A 25,772-nucleotide genomic window follows, 5' to 3' on the forward strand; every position below is an offset into this window, starting at 1 on the left:
CACAGATGATACATAGAACTGTTCATTGGTCTGTTTCTCTGTCTCTTTCTTTCTCTCCCCACCTCTTCTGGGTTTGTCAGCTCTTGGATATTTTCAATAAACTAAGATACTATATGAGAAGTAAAGTGCATTTTTAAAAGACCTTAATACAGGGGTCGGCAACCTTTCAAAAGTGGTGTGCCGAGTCTTCATTTATTCACTCTAATTTAAGGTTGTGTGTGCCAGTAATACCTTTTAATGTTTGTAGAAGGTCTCTTTGGGCTGGTCTCCACTGGGGGGGGGATCGATCCAAGATATGCAACTTCAGCTACGCGAATAGCGTAGCTGAAGTCCAAGTATCTTGGATCAAATTACCTGGGGTCCTCACGGCGCGGGATCGACGGCCGCGGCTCCCCCGTCGACTGCGCTACCGCTGCTCGCTCTGGTGGAGTTCCGGAGTCGAGGTGAGCACGTTCGGGGATCGATATATCGCGTCTTAATGAGACGCGATATATCGATCCCGGATAAATCGATTGCTACCCGCCGATACGGCGGGTAGTGAAGACATACCCTTTCTATAATATATAACTAAACTATTGTTGTATGTAAAGTAAATAAGGTTTTTAAAATGTTTAAGAAGCTTTATTTAAAATTAAAATGCAGAGCCCCCCGGACCGGTGGCCAGGACCCGGGCAGTGTGAGTGCCACTGAAAATCAGCTCGTGTGCCGCCTTCGGCACACGTGCCATAGATTGCCTACCCCTGCCTTAATAATTTAACTAAAACATTTTTTAAAAGTGGTAAAATACATATTGTTTAGCAGGGAAAAAAAATATCAGACTTTATTAAATTCACAGCCATTTTGTCTGTTGACGTATTGTGTTAAACTCATTAAAATGATTAGAATTTAGTACTTATTAAAAGGGCTGCCATATGATACTGATATTTTCCAAATCTTTTCTTTTGAGTACAACCAAAGTTACAGGTTGTGTTGTTTGTTTCCTTTATCAGTGGCCTGTCCAACAAGAGTCAAATGTGATTTTAAAAAGTTTTTGGTGGCATTTTCAAAGTATCAACAATATAGGAAAAAAATCTTCTTTGTACCTCAAAAAATGTTCATTTCAAACAAAATTTTGTAAGTGGAATATCATATCCATGGGATGACATTATTTCCCAAGAATACTTCTTACTAATGCAGTGGAAAAATGTACCATTTTGTGTATGTTTTTTTTTTTTAAGTATGTATATTTTAAAGGATTTCTGTACCCCCATCTTGGCTGGGGAAAGTTCCTGACTCTGGAGCGAGACTTTTCAAAGGGTCCACAGCATTTTTACTGACATATTTTCAATAAAAATAGGAAAAATAGGGTGTAAATATTCACTTATAATAACAAAAAAAAAGAGATTATTTATAAGGTGATCATAAAGTTCACTAATGACCTAAGGATAATATTCTCAAGAGATTTGGGAAAGCAGCTTTTCAGATTTGTCATTCCAGAGCCTTCAAATCTAAATAAATTCTAGGAGTTTTTATAGCCAAAAGGCTCTCAAAATGCCCTTGAAAATGGCTTTTATTCTTTATTTTCACCACAAAAGATGTCCATAATCTGTTGTTCTTGATTTAGGCAGAAGGATCAATCTCTTACAGTGTACCCTCTTCTAGAATGTATACTGCAACTTCCCCCTCTCATCAGTCTCATGGGAATAAAAGCTACTTTAATTCTTTAGCTTTTTTGCTAGAGTACCACTCTATATATCTTAAACATGACTCCTTGGTGGTTTAGAATTTATCTGTGGTTTGAGAGTTTGCCAGTTGGATTGTAAAAGGCTGATTTTTCTTGGCATAGTTTCAATACACTTTATTATGCTGAGCCTGTTTGTTGTATATAGGAAGAAGACATTCTGCATTCAGCATTGCATATTTTTGACTGTTAGAAAAAAATATTTTAAAAAGTCAAAGCAAGTGTTCTCTGGAATATAACCAGTTAGGAAACCATATGCTGAATTTATTTATCATAGAAAAAAAATTTGAGGTATGTTGAGTTAATAGCAAATAAAAGTTAAGCCCTTTTTAGGTATAAAAGAATTAAATATCTTGGGGCTGTCATTCTTAGAAATACACATAGTTTAAACTATAAAATAATCTCTAGGCCCTGTGACAGGGTCAGGCCAGATGGCTACAGAAGAGTGATAGAAGGCAGATATATTAGTCCCAGATTAAGTAGATCCCTTTTCCCTGGGTAAGGTAACAGGGGTAGTTCCAGAACAAGCAGGAACTTGCTGGAATCAGTTAAGGCAGGCAGGCTAATTAGAACACCTGGAGCCAATTAAGAAGAAGCTGCTAGAATCAGTTAGGACAGACTGGCTAATCAGGACACCTGGTATAAAAAGGCTCCAGTTAGTGAGGTGTGTGTGTGTGTAAGGAGCTGGGAGTGAGAGGACGTGCTGCTGGAGGACTGAGGAGTATAAGCGTTAACAGAGATCAGGAGGAAGGTCCTGTGGTAAGGCTAAAGAAGGTGTTGGGAAGAGGCCAAGGGGAAGTAGCCCAGGGAGTTGTAGCTGTGGTGCAGCTGTTCCAGGAGGCACTCCAGACAGCTGCAGTCCACAGGGCCCTGGGCTGGAACCTGGAGTAGAGGGCGGGACCAGGTTTCCCCCCAAACCTCCCAACTGACCTAGACTGTGGGTTCTTCCAGAGGGGAAGGTCTCTGGGCTGTTCCCCAACCCACATGGTGAATCTCTGAGGCAAGAAAATTCACCAATAAGCGCAGGACCCAACAAGATAGAGAAGGAGCTTTGTCACAGCCCCCATATAACATTCTTAGAATTGTTACAATGTTTCATTCAATCTAACTTGGTTCGTGAAGCTTGAATAACCAAAGCCACTCCAAAAATGGTTTAGTTCCCTTTTTATGTACTTATTCAGCTGTTTGCCCGTCCTGAAGATTTAATTTTTAGTTGAGATTAGAAGATATTTATTCAATGTCGTTCAGTTTGAGATTTTGTGTACCGTATTGGGGAAGTGAGAGGCTTTTTTCCTGCAAACAGAAATAAGAATTTAATTATTTGGACCAGCACGCATTTTGTGACTGCTGCTGTCAAAGACAGTTGTTGAAACTCAAGCGCTGTGTTTGCATGGTTATGAAAACATGATATTGGCATATTAATCTAGTTGTATCTGTGTCAGTCCCAGGATATTAAAGAGAGAAAATGGGTGAGTTAATATATTTAATTGGACCAACTTCCAACAGAAATTGGAGTCTTGGTAACTTGGTGGAGAAAGATGGGAAGAGGTATCTGTCTTAGCAATGTTAGGTTTGATTCACATGATTTCGTGATCCCTGAGTTTTGGCTGAGTGGGTTGAGTTTCTGGTTCAAACGGAACCAAAATTTCAAGCCAAATATTGCTATGAAACTGTGGAAACTTATTACTTTGATTTCATAATAATGAAACTCAATACTTCCTGCAGTGCTGAGGCATTTCTTAGGAGAACTAATTAGACCAGGGGTTCTCAAACTGGGGGTCATGACCCCTCAGAGAGTTGAGGTTATTACATGGGGGGGGTCGCGAGCTGTCCGCCTCCACCCCAAGCCCCGCTTTGCCGCCAGCATTTATAATAGTGTTAAATATAAAGAAGTGTTTTTAATTTATGGGGGTGTGTGGGGGGGGTGTCACACTCAGAAGCTTGCTGTCTGAAAGGGGTCACCGGTACAAAAGTTTGAGAACCGCTGAATTAGACCTTGCATAGGATGTGAGTTTGAACAAGGTGACAATGAGGTGACAGTGACAAGGTGAGCTAGCTACTGATAAAGGGAATTATATGATATTTTTATAGGAAAAATTGAGAAATGCAGATTGGTTAGAATTATTGTAAATTGGTTACAAATCTGGTTAGAAAACCAAACACAGTACCTAATTCTGTTCTGTTGCATGGGTGTAAATTGGAATAATCTCCATTTAAATAAATGAAATTACAGTGCTCTGAAACCAGTTTGTTTGCATGCTCTGGTCCACTGAGAGCAATTGGGGTTTGGTTCATTATCTGCTTGGACAGTAGCATCTGTGTGGTGTCATATATAGATTAAAGGAGGGCATAACAATATTTAGTATATTTATGACTTGGAAAAAATAGTAGAAAAGAGATTAAATTAATGGATAATAGAAAATTGTGGACACTTAAATGGTAAGTTCTCATGAACAAGAACTTGCAAGTTTTGTTAAGTGAAAAGCAGCTGGCATGGGAGGGGAGCAAGATCCTGGCCCAACATCTACTGTATTTTATATTAGCTTTTATATGTTGTATCGCATAGGCAGGAAGGGCACTTTGTAAACAATTTTATTATTTTACTGTCATTAAAAAGGCATATGCAGTAATATATTTTGTATGCAAGAAGAAAGCTGTTGCCTCTAAAACTATGGATGTATTTATTCTCACCCTTTAATTCTTGCACCAGTGAGATCACAGCTGAAATACCGTGTTCCCTTTTGGACGTAATATTACAGTACAAATACTGACAAACTGGAGACAGTTCAGGAAAGGGCAGCTAAAATACTTAAAAGCCAGAAAAATAAGACATATAAGGAATGATTACAAGGGCTGACAGCTGCATGGAGAAATATTTTACGAGCATGTAAAAGGATGTTCTAGAGACGAAAGAAAGCAGTTGTCTTCATTAGTCAAACATGACAAGACAGGTAATGGGTTTCAGCAGCAGCAAAGAAAATTTAAATTCAGGTGCAGAGAAATTCAGTAGCTGAAAAATCAGTCACTGGTGGTGATGGAACAGTGACAGTGAGAGTCAAAATTTCATAATTGACTATGGGAAATGGTTAGCAGTATTAGGATTCTGCCACAGTAATGGAGGATTAAAGATACCTCAGATTTCCTTTCCTCCTGTACTGGTTCTGGTTCATGTGATCATCAAACACAAGGATATTTGTGAAAGAGTGTATTCCCTCGTGGTTAAAGTTTGATTGGCTTTCCATTATAAACTCAGTTTTGACACCCCCTCCACCCACCTGTAACTTTACCAGAATTTAACCAGTCTCCCAGGGTCTCTGGTTGACTGCATGAGCACTCACCTCAGGATACTTAGCTGTGACTCACATGGGGCTTTAAAGTTATGCAGGAGCAGACACATTCACCGTGCTCAGGCACCCTTTGGCATCTAGGACTAGAGAGAGAGAGAGAGAGAGAGAGAGACACCATGAACAGGCAGGATTGATAAGTGCCACCGTCTGCCCTGAACCAGTGGGTTTCCCTGGTCCCAGCCCCAGTATCTCTCGCTAGGTCTTCAGAGATTATCTGTGTCTCATAAAGAGCAGCTGAGGCTGGTGCGCTCACTGATTTTTATAAGCTCCAGAAGACACGAAGTGAAATCCTGGCCCTGTTGAAGTCAATGAGAGTTTAGACCAGAGGTGGGCAGACTACAGCCCGCGGGCCACATCCGGCCTGCGGGACCCTCCTGCCTGGCCCCTGAGCTCCTGGCCCAGGAGGCTAGCCCCCGGCCCCTCCCCTGCTGTCCTGCCTCCCCCGCAGTCTCAGCTCACTGCACCGCCGGCGCAATGCTCTGGGTGGTGGGACTGCAAGCTCTTGCCGGGCAGCGCAGCTGCAGAGCCGCAGCCTGACCCAGTGCTCTGTGCTGCGCGGTGGCATGGCTGGCTCCAGCTGGGCAGCACAGCTGCCTGTTCTGGCGCTCTGGGCAGCACGGCTGTAGTGCCGCTAGCCACTGGTGCTCCAGGCAGCGCGGTAAGGGGACAGGGAGCGGGGGGGGGGGGGGGGGGTTGGGTAGAGGGCAGGGGAGTTTGGGGTGGTGGTCAGGGAGCGGGGGTGTAGATGGGGTCAGGGCAGTCAGAGGGCTGGGAAAAGGGGTTTAATGGGGGCAGGGGTCCCGGGGGAGCAGTCAGGAAGAAGGGGGGGGTTGGATGGGGTGGCGGGGAACAGTCAGTGTCAGGGGGTCTGGGGGCGGTCAGGGGAAAGGGAGGGGTGGATGGGGCAGGGGCTGTTGGGACTGAACGGGGAGGTTGGATGGGGCAGGAGTCCCGGGGGGGCCATCAGGGGGCGAGAAGCAGGGGTGGGTGGGGCAGGGAGCAGTGTTTGGGGAGATACAGCCTCTCCTAACCGGCCCTCCATACAATTTCGGAAACCCAGTGTGGCCCTCAGGCCAAAAAGTTTGCCCGCCCCTGGTTTAGATATTCACTTCAATAGGGCCTGGCTTTCACACCAAGAATGCAGTCAGAGTTTCTCCCTAGTACAGTGTATAAACTCTGCAGCAGTGACGCTCTCCATATTCCCCTTGTCCCAGAAGGTAGTCTCATATTCTCCTGGCTGGGTGTTGAATTGGTGGGGGCTGATTTCCTGCTGCAACCATCTATAGAGTACATTATAGACCTAGAATCCCTGCTGGTTCATATATGGGTCATTAAACTTTATGCATATATTTTGTTTTTATGCACAGTTTACAAGCATATACGCAAGTAACTAGAATTATAACAATTTTCATAACTATTCGGGGGGGGGGGGGGAGACCAAGAAAATGAATACTTTTATGTCATGTACAGGAGAAATAGAAATATACATCAGACATTTTCATTACCAAAGGGGAAAAAAATCCTAGCCAGAAACATCTTTAATATGGATGTTGGGACTTAGCCCAAGTATTTCCATGTTAGTCTTTGAGATGATGTCAGTACAGATCCCAGTGTAGGTGCATGTGCGCCTCATGCGAGCAAGGTTGGAGTCTTTTGAACAGCTGTGGCCATTGGGGCCATGTATGCATCCTATGCCTCCTTGTGCTTTCTGGAAAACCTTTCACATGCTTGAAAAATATTTTCTCACTCCACTGTCGGCCCTCTTAATCATTCCTTATGGGTCTGATAAACCTGATACCTGATGTACTAGCAATGTCAGGCCCACCCAGGATCACTCTTCCAACAAATGGGACACTTCTTGACCCTGAAGAGGCCCTGTGGCAAACAGCTGCCATTATACCATCTGCTGCAGAAAGGGTGGGAAAATGGTATTAAGTCCCTTTAAAAAAAAGTTTGAGTACTTGTACACCCACCCCTTTGTCATCTCAGTAGTGCAGGAGAAATCCACATCTGGCAAAAGCGTCCCAAAGGACAAGGACTCAACAAAGTTCAACCTGTTTGGGAAGAAATCCTACTCCTCTGCCTCTTTTCAGCTACAGGTGCAAATTGTCAGATCCTCCTGGACAAATAATTTCCTGAATTGGGATGAAGTAACAGCCTTTCTGTCTAAGCTCCCACCTGAGAGCAGGGAAGTGTATTCAAGGATATCGTCAATGAGGGCCAGTAAGTGGCTAAAACGCCCTCCAAGTTGCAATGGATGTTTCAAACACTGGCTAGCTCTATCGCCACAGTAGTGACAATGGGGTGAGATTCATGGTTTCAAGCATTGGCATTCCCAGGGAAGTGCAAGTTACAATAATCCACCTGCCCTTTGAAGAGATGGAGTTATTCAGTGAGCACACAAATAACACACTACGTTCCTTAAAGGACACAGAGGCCACCTTGCACCCCATAGGGATCTATACCCCAGCCCCTTATTGCAAACCATACAGTTACCAGACCCCGATGAGACAGAGGAAGCCACTATGCTGTGCTAAACAGCCCGATTAGCCTCCCAAAGAGAAGCCCAAATGAAGCAGGAAACACCATCTTCCTCCTCCTCAGTGATGTACCCTGCTCCTGTGGCTTGTTAGCAAATTTAATTGGGCTTTCAGGAACTACAACAGAGCCAATTAAGAACATGCAACCTTTGGAATCCACTTTTCCCCATTTCACTGGGCATGGTCTGCCATAAAGTTGGACAGATAGGTGCTAGAAATCCTTATCCGATTTCATTCCTTACCTCCTCCCATCCCCACCTCCCCCACCCTCTTCAGGAACCCTTCTCACAAGAGCCTGTTATAAACAGAAGTGGCCTCATTGCTTCATCTAAGAGCCATAGAGAAAGTGCCAGCAGAATTTGGGGCGGGGGGGAGGAGGAGGGGGAAGAGGCTTCTTTCTACTCATGGCATTTCCTGGCCCCAAAAAGAAAGGGGATCTTCGTCCTATCTTAGACCCACACAGACTCAACATATACATGCGCAGCCTCAGGTTCAGGATGGTTACACTTGCTTCCATCTTCCCATTTCTTCAGGCTCAAGAATGGTTTTATGCTTCTTGACTTGCAGGTTGTGTACTTCCATATAGCTATCCAGGCAGCCCACAGGACATACCTAAGATTCATAATAGGGTCCAACCATTACCAGTACAGGGTATTGCCCTTTGGACTCTCCATGCCATCAAGAGTGTTCACAAAATGCCTGGCAGTGGTAGCAGCATGTTTTAAGAAGACAGGGCATTCACATGTATCATTACCTAGAAGACTGGCTGATCAGAAGCAGGTCTCAGCAGGAGACTGCAACAGCCCTAGGGTATGTCTTCTTCATGTTTCCTCAGCTAGGCCTCCTAGTGAACTGTGAGAAATTCTCTCAACTCATCTCAGATGATAGAGTTCCTAGGGGCTATCAAAGACTTTCAGTTGGCAAGAGCCTGCCAACCAGAGGACAGGTTCTGGTCTCTTCAGTCAGTGACAGATTCCATAAAATCTGATCTGATGACAATGGTGCATGCTTGCTTAGGACTAGTAGGCCACTTGTCGGCATGCACATATGTGATTCCAATTGCCAGGCTTCATCTGCAGTCCCTAATTCTATGGCAGAGCACTCACTATCTAGGCAACCACTTGAACAAGAGCCACAGGTCCACCTCAGGTCCTGTGGTAGCTAAATTCATGGCTGCAGCCCAAGAATGCTGTGACCCTGCCTTGACATGACACTCCTCACAGACACCTCAGGGACAGGTTGAACCATCTGCAGATGCAGGGAACCTGGTCCCAGGATGACTTGAAACTCTGTAAACGTCCTGGAGCTCAGGGCCATAAGATTAGCCTGTGTAGGATTTCTGTCTGTTCTCCCCAGAACTGTAAGCCACTGTGTTACCTCCTTGCCTCACAAGAAAGAGCTTTGTTGGAGCTTTAATCTGTCAGCTCCCTGCCTCATCAGCTAACTTCTTGAGACTCTGCCAGACTTAACGTTGCCTTGCAGGTAGCAGTCAGTGGACCTCAGTTCCAGAGTTCTCCAGAGATGTGTCTCTGCAGTGTCCAGTCCCTGTCACTGGACACTCTCAGAAATTTTTAAGTTGCTGCCTCCAAAGAGACAGTGCACACACTAGCCTATTAGTTAAGTGCGAGTCCTCAGCTATACTTCAGTATAACACCACTGAGATGGTTTATAGTAAAGAAAATAGATTTAAGTGATACTAAGCAAGAGAAAAAGAGACGGGTATGGTAACAAACAAAATAATAAAACATGCTTTCCAGTGTCCAAGGCTGGAATTTATCAAACTCCCATGTTTGTCTAGACAACTTTCTCCCTGGCCAAGGCAGTTCTGTCTGTCAGACCAGCTGGATATTTGCAGTGGGCCTCCCATATATTTCCCAGCCTGTTCAGTCATATCTCAGAATCATGATTAGGTATTGCATCCCAACCCACAATCATTGCACTTGATGGTTTGGGTGTTGGCTACAGACAGACACTACTCTATACAAATTCAGGAAATTCTCATACAGAGCAGGAAGTCATTACTAGGAAATCCTACTCCTCTAAATGGAAAAGATTTTCCATATGGGCAACCTGATGCAATCTAGAGTGAGTATAGACCCTGAGATAGAGAGTCCTCGACTACATGCTGAGTTTCAGTCTGGCCTAGCGTTTAACTCTCAAGGTCCACCTTGTATTAACATTGGCATGTCACATTCTGGTGCAGTTGTGCTCAGTCTTCTCGTATCAAACAGTATCCATTTTCTTCAAAGTCCTTCTGCATACTACCCTCCCGTTAGAGACCCAACCCCACGTGGCACCTCAGTGTCATCCTCCCAGTGTATTTCTGCCTGCTATCAGATAGCCGATGGTCCTGTGCCTCCAAATATCAAGGTGCACTCCACCAGGGCACAGGCAGTGTCTTGATCCAGCTTCAGAAATATGCTGATATTTGAGATCTGCAAGGCAGCAACATGGAGCAACTCACTTACCTTCATTAAAGATTACATCCTTGAAATGGCAGCCAGGTCAGATGCCAAGTTCATGGGAGTGGTGCTGCAATCGTTATTTCACTAATGTTGCTGAAACACCTCATTCCCACCATTTAGAGGATGCTGTTTGCCTGTCAACTACAAAGGGATCCATAGGGACACACATTTGAGAAGAAAGAAGGGTTACTTACTCTACAATAGCTATAAGATACAGTCAGTTTGGATCCCACGGCCCACCCTCCATCCCTGCTTTTCAGAGTCCTCCGCAACCGTGGGGGAACTAAGGGAAAGTCACAGCTGCTCCGCCCTTTTTGCTCTCATGGAGGAGCATGAGGAGGCACAGGATGCATGTGCGGCTCCAGTGGACTGCTGTTCAAAATATCTCGTGCACCATGGGGTACATGTGCACTACTGTAAGATCTGTACCTGACAACATCATCTCCAAGAGCCACAATTACTGTAGTAACCTTCTTGTCAATTGTCTAAAATGGGCCATCTTGATTATCACTACAAAAGTTTTTTTTCTCCTGCTGATAATAGCTCATCTTAATTAATTAGCCTCTTACAGTTGGTATGGCTACTTCCACTTTTTCATGTTCTCTGTATGTATATATATATCCTCTTACTATATGTTCCATTCTATGCATCTGATGAAGTGGGCTGTAGCCCACGAAAGCTTATGCTCAAATTTGTTAGTCTCTAAGGTGCCACAAGTACTCTTGTTCTTTTTGCAGATACAGACTAACACGGCTGCCACTCTGAAACCTGTAGTAGGGAAAGTAACTGTTCTTTTTCTGATGTTTAGGTGTTGATAGCTATGGGTTTTGCTGTTTCCTGACTTTCAGATACAACATTTGCTTTTGTTTTAACCTTTGCTGTGACTTTACTGACTTTCAGACCTCTTGTATTTTAGTAACTGCTAATCTGGTAAATTTTCTGTTTGTAACTTTAATTCTGCTTTGAGAGACTGTGGTCTGGGAATATTTAAACACCATTTTATTTCTGCCCTTCTTAAGAGATTCACTTAGTTCTGCATTAGGTGGAAATATGTTGTTAGCTCCCATTTCACAGCGTGCTCAATTCCACATTCTGTTTATTCTTCAATTGATTTTAGCAGATATAGTGTGAAGGTAGCCAGTACTTCTAAAGCATCCACTATTAGCAAGTATCTCCTGTATTGTACATTACTTTGAATCTTGAAGTCTCTATTTGACACCTATACTCCTATTTCTATGTTTTGAGTTTAGTCATGCATTTTTTCAAGTGATCCTGATACTCCTTTGTCTCACAGAAGGCTTGTGACTTATGATTAAAATGTTTTCTTATTTTGTAGCCATTTCCACTGGTCTCCTCTTCCCGGTGGTTAGTGAAAAGGGGTGAATTAACAGCATATGTGGAAGACACTGGACTCTTCTCTAAAAGGACCAGTAAGCAGCAAGTGTACTTCTTCCTCTTCAATGATGTCCTCATTATCACAAAGAAGAAGAGGTAAGAGCTTCAACACAATAAAACTGCATGTGTGTCTAATTCCTTGAATCACACACAAGCCACAATTGTCTTGAATGTTGCATGAGTCACCCTTGGGAAATGAGAATGTAAACTTCCTGGCTTCACAAGGGCTAAGTTTATTCAATATTTACCTCAAGTATAATTTATTGTTCCCAAGGCATTTTTAGTTTATTCCTTTAGCAACCGTTTTCATGTTTGAGGAAGATATGAGAAGAAGTGGTTATGCATAATATGCTTGCAGCACAAAAACAAAACCTCGTGTAAGTGGAAATGTTGACTAAAAATGCGTTAAGTGCTGCCAAAACATCAACAATTTTGTAGTCATACATTTTGGTATGCTGTGCCTGTACAAAGAATGAATGAATTAAGGAGGAATTTTTGAGTCTCTTCTATTTCTCCATCAGACCATACTCAGCATTGCATTGGTTGGGGGTCAAACAGAAATGAAAATCCAATCCAATCATAGTGACTCAGCAAAGGTATACATTTTAGCAAGATAAATAAATATGTAGAGCAGGAATGTCTCTCCATACTATTCTTTCATGGAGAATCTGTATCAGTGGTGTGATAGAGGAGGCTGCTGGGAGCACCCTGTTAAAATTCCACCACCAAATTGAAGGAAACGTTACGGTCATTCCTCTGCCTTTGATGGAGTTCATGCCCTCTGCAGATGCTGCTGTATCATTCCTGACAGAGATTATTTGCTCTGTGGTTACTAAAAAATAGTTTTGAAGAGCAAATGTTTTGCTTTTGGGTTGACCAGTTACACCAAATATCAGGTATTTTAAAAAAGATTTCTAAAAGCTTGAGCCTGTGCTTCAAACAGTACAATTGAGCACTATACTATAATTCTGTTGTAGTTTATACATTTTTCAGAAACAAAATGTGAACACTTCCAGCAAAGTGCAGCATGATTTGTTTGCTGCCTTAGTTCTTGGTTATGTTCAAGTGAATAGATTTCTCCCTAGCCTGTTCACTGTAGTACACACGCCGCTGGGACACAAGGTTTATCACAGGCTGCAGCAGGGGTGGGCAAACTACGTCCCGTGGGCCAGATCCGGCCTGCGGAATTGCCACCCCTGTGGTGCCACGAGCCGCTCCTGGAAGGAGCTGGCACCATGTCCCTGCGGCCCTGGGGGGGGGCAGGGGCAGAGGGCAGGGAACCGTGGCCAATGGGAGCTTCAGGGAAGGTACCCACAAGCAAGGGCCGTGCCCCCCGCCCCTCCAGGGGCCTCAGGGTCATGGTGCTGGCTGCTTCCTGGCTCCGGTATGCGCCGCTGCCACCCCAGAGCCGCTCCAGGTAAGCGGCGCCAGAGCCTGGCGCCCTTCTGCACCCTGCCCCCCAACCCTCTGCTGCACCCCAACTCCCTGTCGTGAGCTCCCTGCCACACCCCACACCTCTCCTCCGCTCCAACCCCTTGCCTTGAGCCCCTTCCTGCACACTACACCCCCTCAAGCCCCTCTACACTCCCTCCCGCACCCCAACCCCCTGCCCCAGCCCTACATTCATGGCCCTGCATGCAATTTCCCCACCCAGATATGGCCCTTGGGCCAAAAAGTTTGCCCACTCCTGGGCTACAGGGAACATTTTTATGGAAGCCCTTTTTGAAACATTGGCAGCACATCACAGATTTGTACCACGTATCTTTAAACATCATGTTTCTTTCTGTTCTCAGGGGACTAGCGTTAATATTTTATTGTGCTGGTAGCTAAGTAAACTTCTGAGTTAAAAAACAATGAAAAAGTGTATTATCTCTGTTGTTACATTGTTTATTGGTTTCCTGTGCGATAGCTTGGTTGCCCAGCTTCCCAGATTATTACAAAAAATTATGTATTCTCTCCAAACACTGGTGCTTTTGATTTATAACATCTTCCAGCTGTTGGAGTCTGTGATATCCCAGTGGACCCTATGAGTTACAGTAAATAAAACTTGATCTTAACGATGGAGTTTATATATTCACTGTACCAAGATCTTTCTAAGTAAACATATGAAGTTGAAAAGTATTGATTCCTGTGATCCTACCACAGTCATTCTGATCACAAAATATGTGCTGCACAAATCCAGACAAACTTACTAATTATATTATTTTATATGATCCATTGCCCCTTAGCTGTGCAAAAAAAATCCATTCCATGCAGTTGTTCAAAGTTAAACTTGAACTGGCTTCTACACATGTTAGAACATTAAATAATTTAATGACTGTACTAACACCATTGGTACAGTTCCTCTAGTTTGATGTAACCATGGATATTTTGAAGGTGATATTCAAGTTTAAAACACTATGTATTTATATTTGCACATTTGGGTTTCACATGCATTTTTCACGGCTGCCATAAAAATCACTCTGCTGCACCCCTGTATTATAAGTCCTAATCATTCAGCTGCTTGAAATTGTGCAAAATGAGTTTTCGCTCTGTATCCTGAAGCTTATTTTCACTTGCCCTGGCCAAGTCGTTAACCATATTTGTAGAGCTCAGTTAGCACAATGAGGAGTGATTAAGTCCAAATTCTTTAAAGGCCAGGATTGATGGTGTATGTCAAAGTGGTCCCACAGATAACTGACAAGCAGTGTTGGTCCAACCATGTTCTGCACGTAGAGCAGTACTTACATTTAGATTCAGACTTTAAGGCCAAAAAGGGCCATCGCGATCATCTAGTCTGACCTGCACATCGCAGGCCCCAGACTCTTACCCACCCTCTCCTGTAATAGACTCCTAACCTCTGGCTGAGTTACTGAAGTCCTCAAATCTTGATACAAAGACTTCAAGTTACAAATGTTTTACATACCAGAAGCATCATTAAAAGAACTGCCTTTGTGTATTACAGTGAGCAAGCACTCCAGAAAAGCATTTGTTCAGTGAGATTTAGCTATAAGATAAAGGTCAAGAAACCTCATGATACTGAACACTTAGGCATGCTCCACATAGGGTTTTATGCTTTTATTCCTACAGTGCTTTCCTAGTCAGATCCCTCCATGGCCCCTAGTTTGAGTTCATCCTGCATTTGTAATGGTAAGACTTAACAGCCTACCTTTATGTTCTCAAATAGCTGAATGGGATTTAGCAACCCAATTCCCCTCGCTTTAATGGGCATCATATGGCCAAATCCCATGCAACTCTGAAATATTTTAGAGGCTTATGCTTTAAACATCATGCTGCTGTGCACCCCAATCATGCATAAGTATATTAAATGCACTTTTGGGGATCGCTTACGGCCCCATTTACTCTTCTGTGTATCACAAAGAAGCAGGAAACTCAGAGTTGCTTCAGCATGCTTGTTCTGTGAGGGGTTAGGGCACTGCAGTGTCTGCTGCAGAACAGCCTGGGGCTCTGGCCCTTGAAGCTAGCCGATCACAGGAGACGCCCAGTGAGATGCTGTGCTTTTGTGCAGCTGGCCTGCTGGCAGCATGGTTCCGTTGGGCCACAGAGCATTAACACCAAATGGATTTCTAATGATAAATCCACAAGGTCGGTGAGGGAACCTGCTTGAGTGGCTCTTCCACTGCTTCACTCTTCACTGTTCCTTCAACCAAAAGTGTGTGAGGCCTGGGCTCCACTGTTTGTACCTCAACTGAGTCATTCTCTTCCGCATCTCTCCTGCCTGGGGGGAATTGACAGTTGGCAACTTACTGTATATACTCGTTCATAAGCCAAATTTTTTTAGTAAAAAAGAGAAGCACCAGAGAAGGGGGTCGGCTTATGAACGGGTAGAGAGAGGGAGAGGTGGGACACAGCCCCTCCCCCCAACAGAGGGAGCAAGGAGAGGCAGCAGAGCCAGAAGGGAAGAGGTAGGGCCAGAGTCTCTCCGCTTCTGGCCACGCTGCTCTCCCCCCAGCCTCCGAAGCAGCTGCAGCTCTGGGGCTGGCAGGCTGCAGCTGTGCCGCTCGGCCCCACCCTCCAGAGCAGGCTGTGGCCACGCCACCCGGCCCGCCGGAGCACGCTACGGCCGTGCCACCAGGCCCAGCTCGCCGGAACATGCTGCTGCCGCGCCGCCCGGTCTGGCCTGCCGGAGCAGGCTGCAGCTATGCTGCCCAGCCTGTCGGAGCAGCTCCAGCCAGGCCAGAGACATCCTCCCCTGGCCCTCCCCAGATAAGGTGGGAAGGGATGGGATGGGGAGAGTGTGGGGGTCCCAGGCTAGGGGTGGGTCATGGGGGTGGTCACAGGGGTTACTCCCCTGACTCCCAGCTTCTCCCCACTAGTTGCTGTCCCGGCCCAGCTGGCGCGCCAGGACACTTTGTTTGCTTAGGTTTACCTCCGTGCCTGCGGACACTCGAGGTAAACAAACCATCTCGGCCCACCAGCGGCTTATCCTCATGGCTCAGGAGCCAAAGTTTGCTGACCCCTGAATTACAGGGTTATAAAAAATTTCCATTTTTACTTATCCATCTTGGGGGAGGAGGGGGTCAGCTTATAAATGAACCGGCTTATGATCGAGTATATACGGTATATCCTGAATCCAGCATCTTTTTTTACCTTCTGGCCCAGAGCTTTAAATAGTGGCTAAAAATTCCATCCCTTCTCCATTGTTTAGTATTCAGCTTCTTGTGATTTCCTGATTCAGTTTATTTTCCAGCTTCTGTGGAGTCTTCCAGGACGTAGACAAGATCTGCATTTTTAATATAAAAATTGCACATGGATTTTTTTACGTAAACTTTTCTGGCCTTCTTAATACAACCTTTATGATTTCTATCTGTTGAACGTTTGATGGAAGACTATGTATCCAGGGTGTCCAACTCTTGGAGAGACTCAAATCCCACTTTTATGGTCGATGGACTTTAGTGCTGGTCACTAACCACCATGCATGGTGGCTCTCCCATTGATGTCAAAGATTTAATGGTAGACCGTGGCCCTTAGGTAACAGCTAAATATTCAGCTATTATTGTTATGTATGTATTCAGTATATGTTGTATTCATCATTACTCAATGAGAAAAATTACCACCACTATTTTTTACTTTTTCTACCTTTCCCATCCTTCTTTCCTGTTTTTTTTTCTTGTTCTTCCTCTGTGTTTTCCTTCCTGCAGCAACACCAAATTCTAGTCCCCTGTGCTTCACACTCATCTCCATTCCATCTACTAACATGATTGCTAATGAAATGGTTCACATTGACATTAAAGTCCAGTAATGACCCTTCAAATTTAAACATCCTAGGGGGCAGAGGAATTCACACCCTTTGTCTCTTGAGTCATTATTTCAGGCTTTTTGTATCAGGTAGACAGCACTTTATTGGCTGTACTTGGGTCACATCTTGAAGGTTTTCTTCACAACTATGAGAGCAAGTAGTTTTTGTTTTGTTTTTTTTAAATTAAAGATTCAATTCTACAGAAACCAAATATTTTATGTGGTTTCACATAAATACCTCAAGCAGGCTAAATCTACCTATAAAAAGGTTTGCATGTGACACCTGAGATATAGACAGTGCTGCTTTAAAATAAAGGTACCTCAATAGAAATCTATATATTTTTGCTAGGTAACATTAATCTCTTTTATGTTTTCCTCCCAGGTTGAACTTCAGGGCCATCCCCTCTCCCCTTGCTACAATTGTGTGTATAAAACATATCCATTCTGAACTTGACCTGAGTCACTGTTATGGAATTGCTAGGTTTAGATAACTATTCATATGTTGCCATTTATCACAGTGTTTCTATAACGTACATTTTCCCAACCAGTCAGAGAGCTCAGAAAATGAACTGTCTGCAGGACCATCCCTATAACTTCTCACTAAAGCCTGGAAGGGTACGCTCTAGCAGCATTCTGCTAAGGATAGAACAGAGCTCCCTCTTGAATCTACCTGGATCAGGTAGCTCCTATGCACACAGTCCAGGGGTCAAGAAGGTCTGGTTAGGGATTCCAGCTTTCAATATGGAGTGGCTGCATTTGAGCTGGCATGCTATAGTCCTCCCTTTCTACTCAGGAAGTAGTGAGTTCATGCCATGTTTAACTATAGTTGAAGCAGATGTTCTTTATTCACCCATTCAAAAAAGACCCCTCAAACGGCAATATTGAAGATTATTAAAAGGTTTCTCTCAAACTGCAAGGAGACCTCTATTTTAGTGAGGATATAGAGTTATTAAATGTTTTCAGCTCACTTTCTGTAATCCCCTAAAGATACCACTAAAATCATGTCTGTTTAATGGCTGCATGGCTTGTCAACTCCTGAGATGATCTTAGCAATGGAATGCAGCTGGACTTCATAAATTGGAAACCACCCAAAGGTTAAATAATACTTTGGAATGTTACCTGTTCACAGCTGCTTGTAAAACTGGGTTTGTGCACCAGATGCCAAAAAAAAGGAAAAACCTCAGTTTCCTAATTAAAGGGGCAAGTAGATACCTCAACACAAACAAAAGGAAGCAACTTTTGTAATGAAATACTAAAGATTTCAGTGTAGAACTTGCAGGTATTCTTAATGGTAATAAGCTAAAATAACGGATTCATTTGTACTTACATTTTATTGGTTTAAAAAGACCCATTTGAAAGAGTGAAGGAATAATTTGGGTTTATTTACTATACATTTTCTAGCTTTTTTTACTTGTGTATTTGTAGCCGTGTTGGTCTCAGGATACCGGAGAGGCCAGGAGAATGAAGTAATGTCTTTTATTCCAGTGGTTTTCAAACTGTGGGTACCCAGTACTGGGTCACGGAATGTAAAGCACTGAGTCGCGGTGGCTCTGGTCAGCACCATAGTTGTTGGGACATTTAGTTCAGGAAAGTTCTTTCCTGAACCCCCACTTCTGACCTTCAAATAACCCCTTCCCCCCCACAATCTCTCCAAGCTCATCATCAGAAGCAAGCTCCCTGCAGACCAGGACACACCAACTCTCCAAGCAGCATCAGACCCTGCCAGAACAGCAGATGCAAAACCTGCAGATACATCTCCACTGCAACAAGGATCAACAGCCCACACAACACACCTTTCAAGATCCATGGATCCCACACATGCCTATCCCAACATGTAGTGTATCTTATCCAGTGCACTCAATGCCACAACAACTACTTTTACCTTAGAACTATCAGGATTGTCAAGTGTTCCCCTCCCCATGATTTTACTGGAGACTTCTGGGAGGTCTCGGGACATATTTATTGCCTAGGCACCACAGAAAAAAAATTAGTGGGTGTTTAGCACCCACCAGCAGCCAGCTCCCTTCCCCCTGCCCCCAACACCTCTTGTCCACCGGCGGCTCCACCAATCAACTCCTCCCTCTCCCTCCCAGTGCTTCCCATCCTCAGTGATCAGCTGTTCCGTGGTGTGCTGGCGGCGCTGCTGGGAGAGGGGGAGGAGCGGGGAGGGGGCAGAAATGGGTGGGAAGAAGTGGGTTGAGAGAAGGGGTGGGCCTGGGGTGGGGTGGGGGCTTGGGGCTTCTTGGTGGATTATAATGGGGTCTTGCAAAAACTAATAATTTAACTTCCTGCCTGTTGAAAAGTGGAAGCTGCTCGTAACTCTTCAACTGCATGTCACTAAAAAAAAAAAATTACATTTACTGAAATCTTCCAATATTGGGAAAAATATTATTCCATCTAGGGGATTAAAATGAGTTCTTCAAATCTTAAGGAGGTCCAGTTTAGCAACACAATAGTTCTGGCTTCTTTGTCTCATATATCCATGAAAGTGTGCTTCTGCAATCTTATATGAGCTTGCTTGCTGTGGGAAATCCTATATTGTTGCTGAGTTGGTGCCTAGGAAACTAACTTGCAAATTACAATCGAACTGAAAATTGGTCTTTGTTTTTTAAAAAAATCATAAAAATTGCTTGCTATAGTGTAGTTTTTGAAGTTTTACATATCTGCATATTTTGTCAATCTGTGTCAGCATTGCTATTTCCTGGTTGCAAGTGGCATTTTGAGATTTGTGATGAATATGAAGGGGGGGTTTTAAGAGGTGGAATCATTAATTATTTAGTGCCCAATATGACAATCCCAATAGAATTCAGGTGTGCTTATCTCTGTCTTTCTTTTCAATACACATTGCTTCATCAGGAAATTAACTTTGTGGGTGTGTGGGGACTGAAGACTCGTGTTAATTTTAGTGCAAAAACTGAAATTTCATTCTGTCTAGCAATTGCAGCTGTTTCTCACTCCTTGCGGACAAAACAGATGTGGGGTCTGACTGATCTGGTTTACACTGGTGTAAGTCAGAAGGAATTCCTTTATGCTAGTGGAAAACTATCGAGATCAAGAATCTGGCTTGAACTGAAAATATTAAATTCTGTATTTCCTTATAGAGCCAGCCAGCAGTAAGATATAATGGAAATGTTTGGTTTAAGCAGCTATACTTTATATAATAGTATACAAATATAGAGTACTATTAAAATAGGGAGGTCTAGCCCTCCAGTAGAGTGTAAATATCTCAAAGTAATTTAACTTCCCTCCCCACAAAAAGAAACTATATTTTTGCAAGAGAGGAAATACATCTTTTGAGATGAGGGCATATGCTTCATTGATTGTATACTCTGTTCTTAATATCATGAGACTTAATATTAAAAATGAAAACTCTTTGATTTCCTACAGTCCTGTAAAATAACATACGTTAGTGATATTTTTACCTGTACAGTAGACAGACCAAACAAAATCTGCTTGCACCATTACTGTTATATTTCTAATTCATAAATGCTTACCATATTCATATTTTCAAAATAAAGTAGAAGGAAGAGAGTAGCACATTAGAATGATGGTTCAGATCAGGGATTCTCAAACTTCATTGCACCATGAACCACTTTTGACAACAAAAATTACTACATGACCCAGGACGGGGGTCCAAAGCTGAAGCCCAAGGGTTTCAACCCCAGGCAGCGGGGTCTGTAACCTGAGCCCCACTGCCCAGGGCTGAAGCCGAAGCCTGAGCCCCTCCTTCACCCAGGGCTGAAGCCCTTGGGCTTCGGCCCCGAGCAGTGGGAATCAGGCTACAGCTTCAGCCCCAGGCCCCAGCAAGTCTAACACCAGCCATGGCAACCCCATTAAAATGGGGTTGAGACCTACTTTGGGGTCCCGACCCACAGTTTGAGAACTGCTGGTTCAGATTATAGATCTGGCTAGTTACAACAAATGAAGATGCTGCAGCTCCGAGTCTCACATATTTCTACAAGTTAAAGCCCATGCCAAGTGATGGAATCTGTCCAAAACAATTATTCATAAGAAAACACATGGAGTGCTATATAAGGCCCTTATCCTTGCAAGAACATACTCCCTGGGTTGGCATTTCTTTGGTTTATAGTATTCCATGGACACAGAGATAAGCCAGAACCAGGTTGATGCCTTTGTTGGCTTGCCTACCTCTATTATATAGCACTGCTTACTTTGATTTGTACAGTGGTAATGTATGATTTAGGGCACGGTGTCCTGCCACTGCTTAGAGGAACCTTATCTAGAAGATATCAGTTTTTTTATTTAATTATATTAAAATAATTGGCATAGTCCTACAACAAAACACTCACTTAATTCACTGAGACTTTGTTTGGACAGGGAATAAGTATTTTTAAACATTTTGAGTTTGCAATGAGATTTTGTGCGGTTTGACACCTTCTGAACCTTGCCAGTGTCTAAATTGGATGTTTTGGTTGAATTCAAAAAGCAGAAAGAAGGAAAGCAGAGCTGTTAGTCAATGACATATTACAAGTGGCTTTCCAGAAGTTGAAATGAATCTTAAACTACCTCTCTGCAATTTTTATTCTGCTGAGCAGAGAAGTTACTTAATAATAATAATAATCAGAAAAGGGGGGAGAATCTCTAGTTATGTAGTGAAGAAGCATATGCCATGTGTTCTGGTTTGACGGTGCTGATTTTATCTTGCATGGTTGTACAATAATGATTGATAGTGTGCGATGTAAAATCTTATAGCTTGGGGCTGTACTTTTGTTTTGTGTGATTTACTGCTTAGAGAAGAAAGCTTGAAAGAACTACTTGGAAATAAGCAGATCAACGTTACTGTCTTCTCAAAAAGATGAACATAGATATTAGATAATCCGAAATGGGATGTTGATTGAGTTGCTGCTTAATCTTTTTAGTGCTAAATAGTTATGTGACTTTTGTCAGGGCTTGTATTCAGTATTTTCAGGCTATGAATGACTTCGGTCTGCCATCTTCTATTGGACAGTGCACATGCTTGTGAATTGATGTATATCTGCCAACATGAGTAGGGGCAAAACACACTATTCGGAGGTACCAGGACATAATGCAAACAGACCTTTGTTCAATCCCTAAATCTCTTAGAAATTTGCTCTCACAAAGTTATAAAATCAGTGTTTGGAGTTCAGAGAGTGGTGTATATTTCCACCTATTATCCTGAGTCAGTCTGTTTTACACACTTCAGCTATTAACAGAAGTGGATAGTGGTATCTCTCTACTGCAGACAATAAGGAAAGATCTACAAAATAGACTGTACCTCAGTGGGGCCGTGCAACTCATATTGTACCCTATAGGCCATAAGTGAAGTCATGACTTGATTAAGCTCTAGTGTGGATTTTGATTTTCTGGAGAGAGAGAGAGAGAGTCTCTGAAAGAGTGATGGTTCAGTTGGATTATCTGTTTAAGGAGAGTTGAATAAAGCAAACATTCTGAAATTAAACAGAACAGTTACTGTGAAACCTAGAATTATTGTCTTCTATTCATATCTCATTGCTAGATGGTTAGTATCTAATTGGTTCACATATTGGTGACTGGTGAATTCGTGGATTAGTAGTCCATACCAGCATAGTTAGTATAACCAGGGCTGCCGAGAGCGGGTTCGGGCCCCGGTGAAAAAAATTTTTTGGGCCCCCCAGCAAGGGCGGACCGGCTAAACGGGGCCGACGAGGGGGGGGGGAAGCCGGGCCCCGGTAAGGCGACGGGGGGGCAGGGGGGGAAAGCCGGGCCCCGGTAATTTGTACCGGCTTCCCCCCCCTTGTCGGCCCTGAGTATAACTATCAATACTACTGGTTTGAACTAAAAGGAGAATTTCTTACTGCACAATCAGAAACAATTGAGAAATATATTGACCATGGGATCTTTTTTTTCTGCGCTGCTGTACAGAAGATTACCAGATTTGGGATTTTTCTTTGTTTCATCAAGCCCTTGAGGGACAATAAATCTGAAAAATGACCCTGCCTGGTTTTAGTAGCGGGGGCCTTGTCACAGTTTACAATCCAGAGTAGGCTTACTGAAACTGATAGTGCTAGGTAATTATCAGCTGCCTTTTAAAAGTAACTCATCTTGATGAACAGCTGGTGAATTTACAGTCATTTGTAAGACAATTGTGGGAAATATCCAATGGCAAGGCAAAAAGGCTTTCAATTTGTTTTTTTTTTTTTTAGCTGAGCAAGTCCGTTTCCAAAGTAAGTGGTGCAAATTCTTTCGAATGCTCCTTGGATCATGTTTTGGTAGCTGAATGCAGGTAAACAATTTAAAGAACTGGAAATGTAATTAAGATGAACTTCTCCTTGAAAGGCTTTTCTAGCATTTCTTTACACTAATTGGACATGAATGAGTAAGTTGGCTAAAACAACAAATATAAAAGAAACCCGCTTGGATTCACAGGGTGGAGTGCTTAGGCATGTTTCTGAAGATGGCTGGAGACTCCACAGTTCAGGCACCTGTTGTCAGATAAATGTTAATGGATGGGAGCCTGGGAGGGGTTGAAGTAACTGTTTACTGACAGCGCACAGAAATGTCAAGTAACAAGATGACCTGACCAGGCATTCTCTTACACAACAGCTGAAGACATGGCAAAGAGAGATTCTTGATTAGCTAGAGTGGTTCAGATTTAGGAAGATGAATGACTAAGTTGTTTAGGGAGAAGGAGTGTAAGTTTTTAAAAGTCTTGGGTAACAGATTTTTTAAAATTATATTTCTTCATGGCATCCATTTTTTCCCATTTTAGTAACCCTAAACAAAAGTAATTCAGAAATTATATATACAAGTGCTATTGCATGTCCAAATAATCCTGGAATATCATTCAGAGTGTACTTCAGATGCTAACGGTGCTTCATTTTATTTTCTTCCTTGGTTTGTAATGAACAGCTTGCGTGTGTGTGGGTGTGTGTGTGCACGCGCATGCTCCACCACCCACTACTATATGGAATACCGCATCTTCTTGTGTGTGTTTTCCCCTTTACACCTCCCCCCACCACCACCGTCTGAACTAGTTCAACCTATCCTTACCTGACTGAAAAGAGGTCCTGAGTTCTTCTGTTTCCAAATGTCTATTGCTCAATGTGTGTGGTTAGCGGACAGCTGTGGTGTATTTATTTGTAGGCAGCCATAGCTTATTAGTTCTTTTGCCCAGAATCCTCTGATTATTTTTGTCAGGAATATGCTTAGCGGTGTAAAGAGAGTTTGTCAGTTAACAGCTTTTTTCAGAGCCTGCAGGGAGGTACACACATTGTATTGTTTAAGTATCACTTAAAAAAAAAAAACACCAAGAAAAGTGGTATCTTAAAATACATATATTTATAGAATTCAGATGACACATCCTTGCCCACCTTCTTCCCCAAAGCCACCTCATAATAAGCATTGTAAGGTAAAGTGGAGCTTTTGAGCTCTACCTCTTGTCAGTGTGTCTTTGAATACTTTTAGTGCAGTTATCGAGCACACACACTGGTCTTGTTTTTTGTATTCACTAGAATAAATAGTATGGTTTTTATTTATCTCATATTGGAAAAAGAGATCATGTGTCTAAAAGATATACGTTACTATACTATATTTCAGCAAGGCCAGTACGAGGTGAGAAGAATAGGTGACAGCAGTCATCAACCATTTGCTAGAAGCCATAATGGCGTTATAGCCATATAGCAAGTTTTGAAACATTGTAAAAATAGATTGTGGTCCAGCTCCTGTACATGCTGTGACAAGATGGCCAATGTTAGTATGGTGGGTCCTGCGCTTTTCTTGGCAGGGCTAGGATGCTACCCCTTGCCCCTGCTCTTGGGGCACCGAGGGCCCCGCTAGTGGCCCGGGGAGGTGGTAAAAGAGGGAAGCTGGGGAGGGGTCTGGGTTTGCTCCTCACTCTGAGCCCCAGCCCCTCTCAACCCCTGTGGGTTCTTACCCTCTTCCCCCTTGGGTGGGTACCTTCGATCCTTAGACACTGGGGGCGGGAGTTTCCCTCCCCTGCTGGGGCAGGGTCTCCCTTACTTCAGTTCTCTGATCTTTCAGGTCTCACAACACATCTCCAAGCTCCAGTCCTCTCTCCTTCTCCCTGACTGTCTGAAGCAAGTATTAGGTTCCTGACAGGGCCTTGATTGCAGGTGCTCCAATTAACCTGTAGCCACTCTCCCTAGTCTCCAGGGAACCCGCCTTAATTAGCCTTGGGCTTATATATTTCCCCTCTAGCACTCTACCACTGTTCCCAGGCCCTCCTGTATCACAATGCAGATTAACAGGAAGCTTAACAAGAAAGCATTATTTCCACCATCTCCTTTTTAAATACAGGTTTATTTATATTGCACAATCTATTATAAATGTAGGAGTTCGTACTTTTGGAAAATGGAAGTGGGGAAAGTATATTCTGTTTAATGGGTTCAGTGGCATTTCTCTATTTGTTTTTGTAATGTGATAACTTTTGAATGCTGCATCTGATCAAGTCCAAAATTTCAGGGAATGTCCTAGGAATCATTGAGCAGAACCCTATTTTAGTGAAAATATGAAGAAGAAGAGAAAAACAACCCAAATGAGAGTAATGAGGGCCACACAGTGCCCCGGGCATCTGGTTAGCACACACAGAGCTTCAGCCACCTTTGTAATTGTCTGTAGATCAAAGATGGCAACAATTAACATCTTCCAGCATAACACCCTCCAGCTCAGCTTAGTTGTACTCAGCCTCCTAATACAGTTAAAAAAAAATTGACACACTGAATGACTTCTCTCTGAGTCAGAAAGGGGCTGAGAAAAAAAACGATGGGGGAAGAAGGGAATGGGGATGCTCAGAGAGCCCCTGGCATGGTTGGGGGAGAATGGAGGATGCAGCCATGGGAGAAATGGGGGGTGAACACAGAAACAAAAGCTCTGGCAGTGGTAGAGAATGGAGAGCCCTGCTGTCGGGGGCCTGGGGTGCATACTGAGTGGGGACTGGGGGTGGCATACAGAACCCCTGGTGGTGGAACAATGGGGGACCCTGGTGTGGCGGGAAAGAGGGCTATGAAGGGGCACCCAGAGATCTGCAATGGGGGGAAGCGTCAGGGACAATTGTATCGGCGATGTGGGGGACAGAGCCCCGGTGTGG

The 25,772-nt window shown here is 43.5% G+C and overlaps 1 protein-coding gene across 2 annotated transcripts in view; it reads left to right on the forward strand.

Annotated features, from left to right (window-relative positions):
- The window catches only part of ARHGEF26 (Rho guanine nucleotide exchange factor 26), a 115,475-nt gene that overhangs the window by 59,634 nt on the left and 30,069 nt on the right, over positions 1-25,772 (forward strand). For both annotated transcript variants that reach the window (XM_026650166.2, XM_026650167.2), the window contains exon 11: positions 11,409-11,563. In XM_026650166.2, coding sequence (XP_026505951.1) covers positions 11,409-11,563 — 155 coding nt within the window. The remainder of the gene's footprint in view (positions 1-11,408; positions 11,564-25,772) is intronic.

This window comes from Terrapene carolina, unplaced genomic scaffold, assembly GCF_002925995.2.
Source record: "Terrapene carolina triunguis isolate 2854851 unplaced genomic scaffold, T_m_triunguis-2.0 Scaffold88, whole genome shotgun sequence".
In the NCBI taxonomy this organism is placed as follows: domain Eukaryota; kingdom Metazoa; phylum Chordata; order Testudines; family Emydidae; genus Terrapene; species Terrapene triunguis.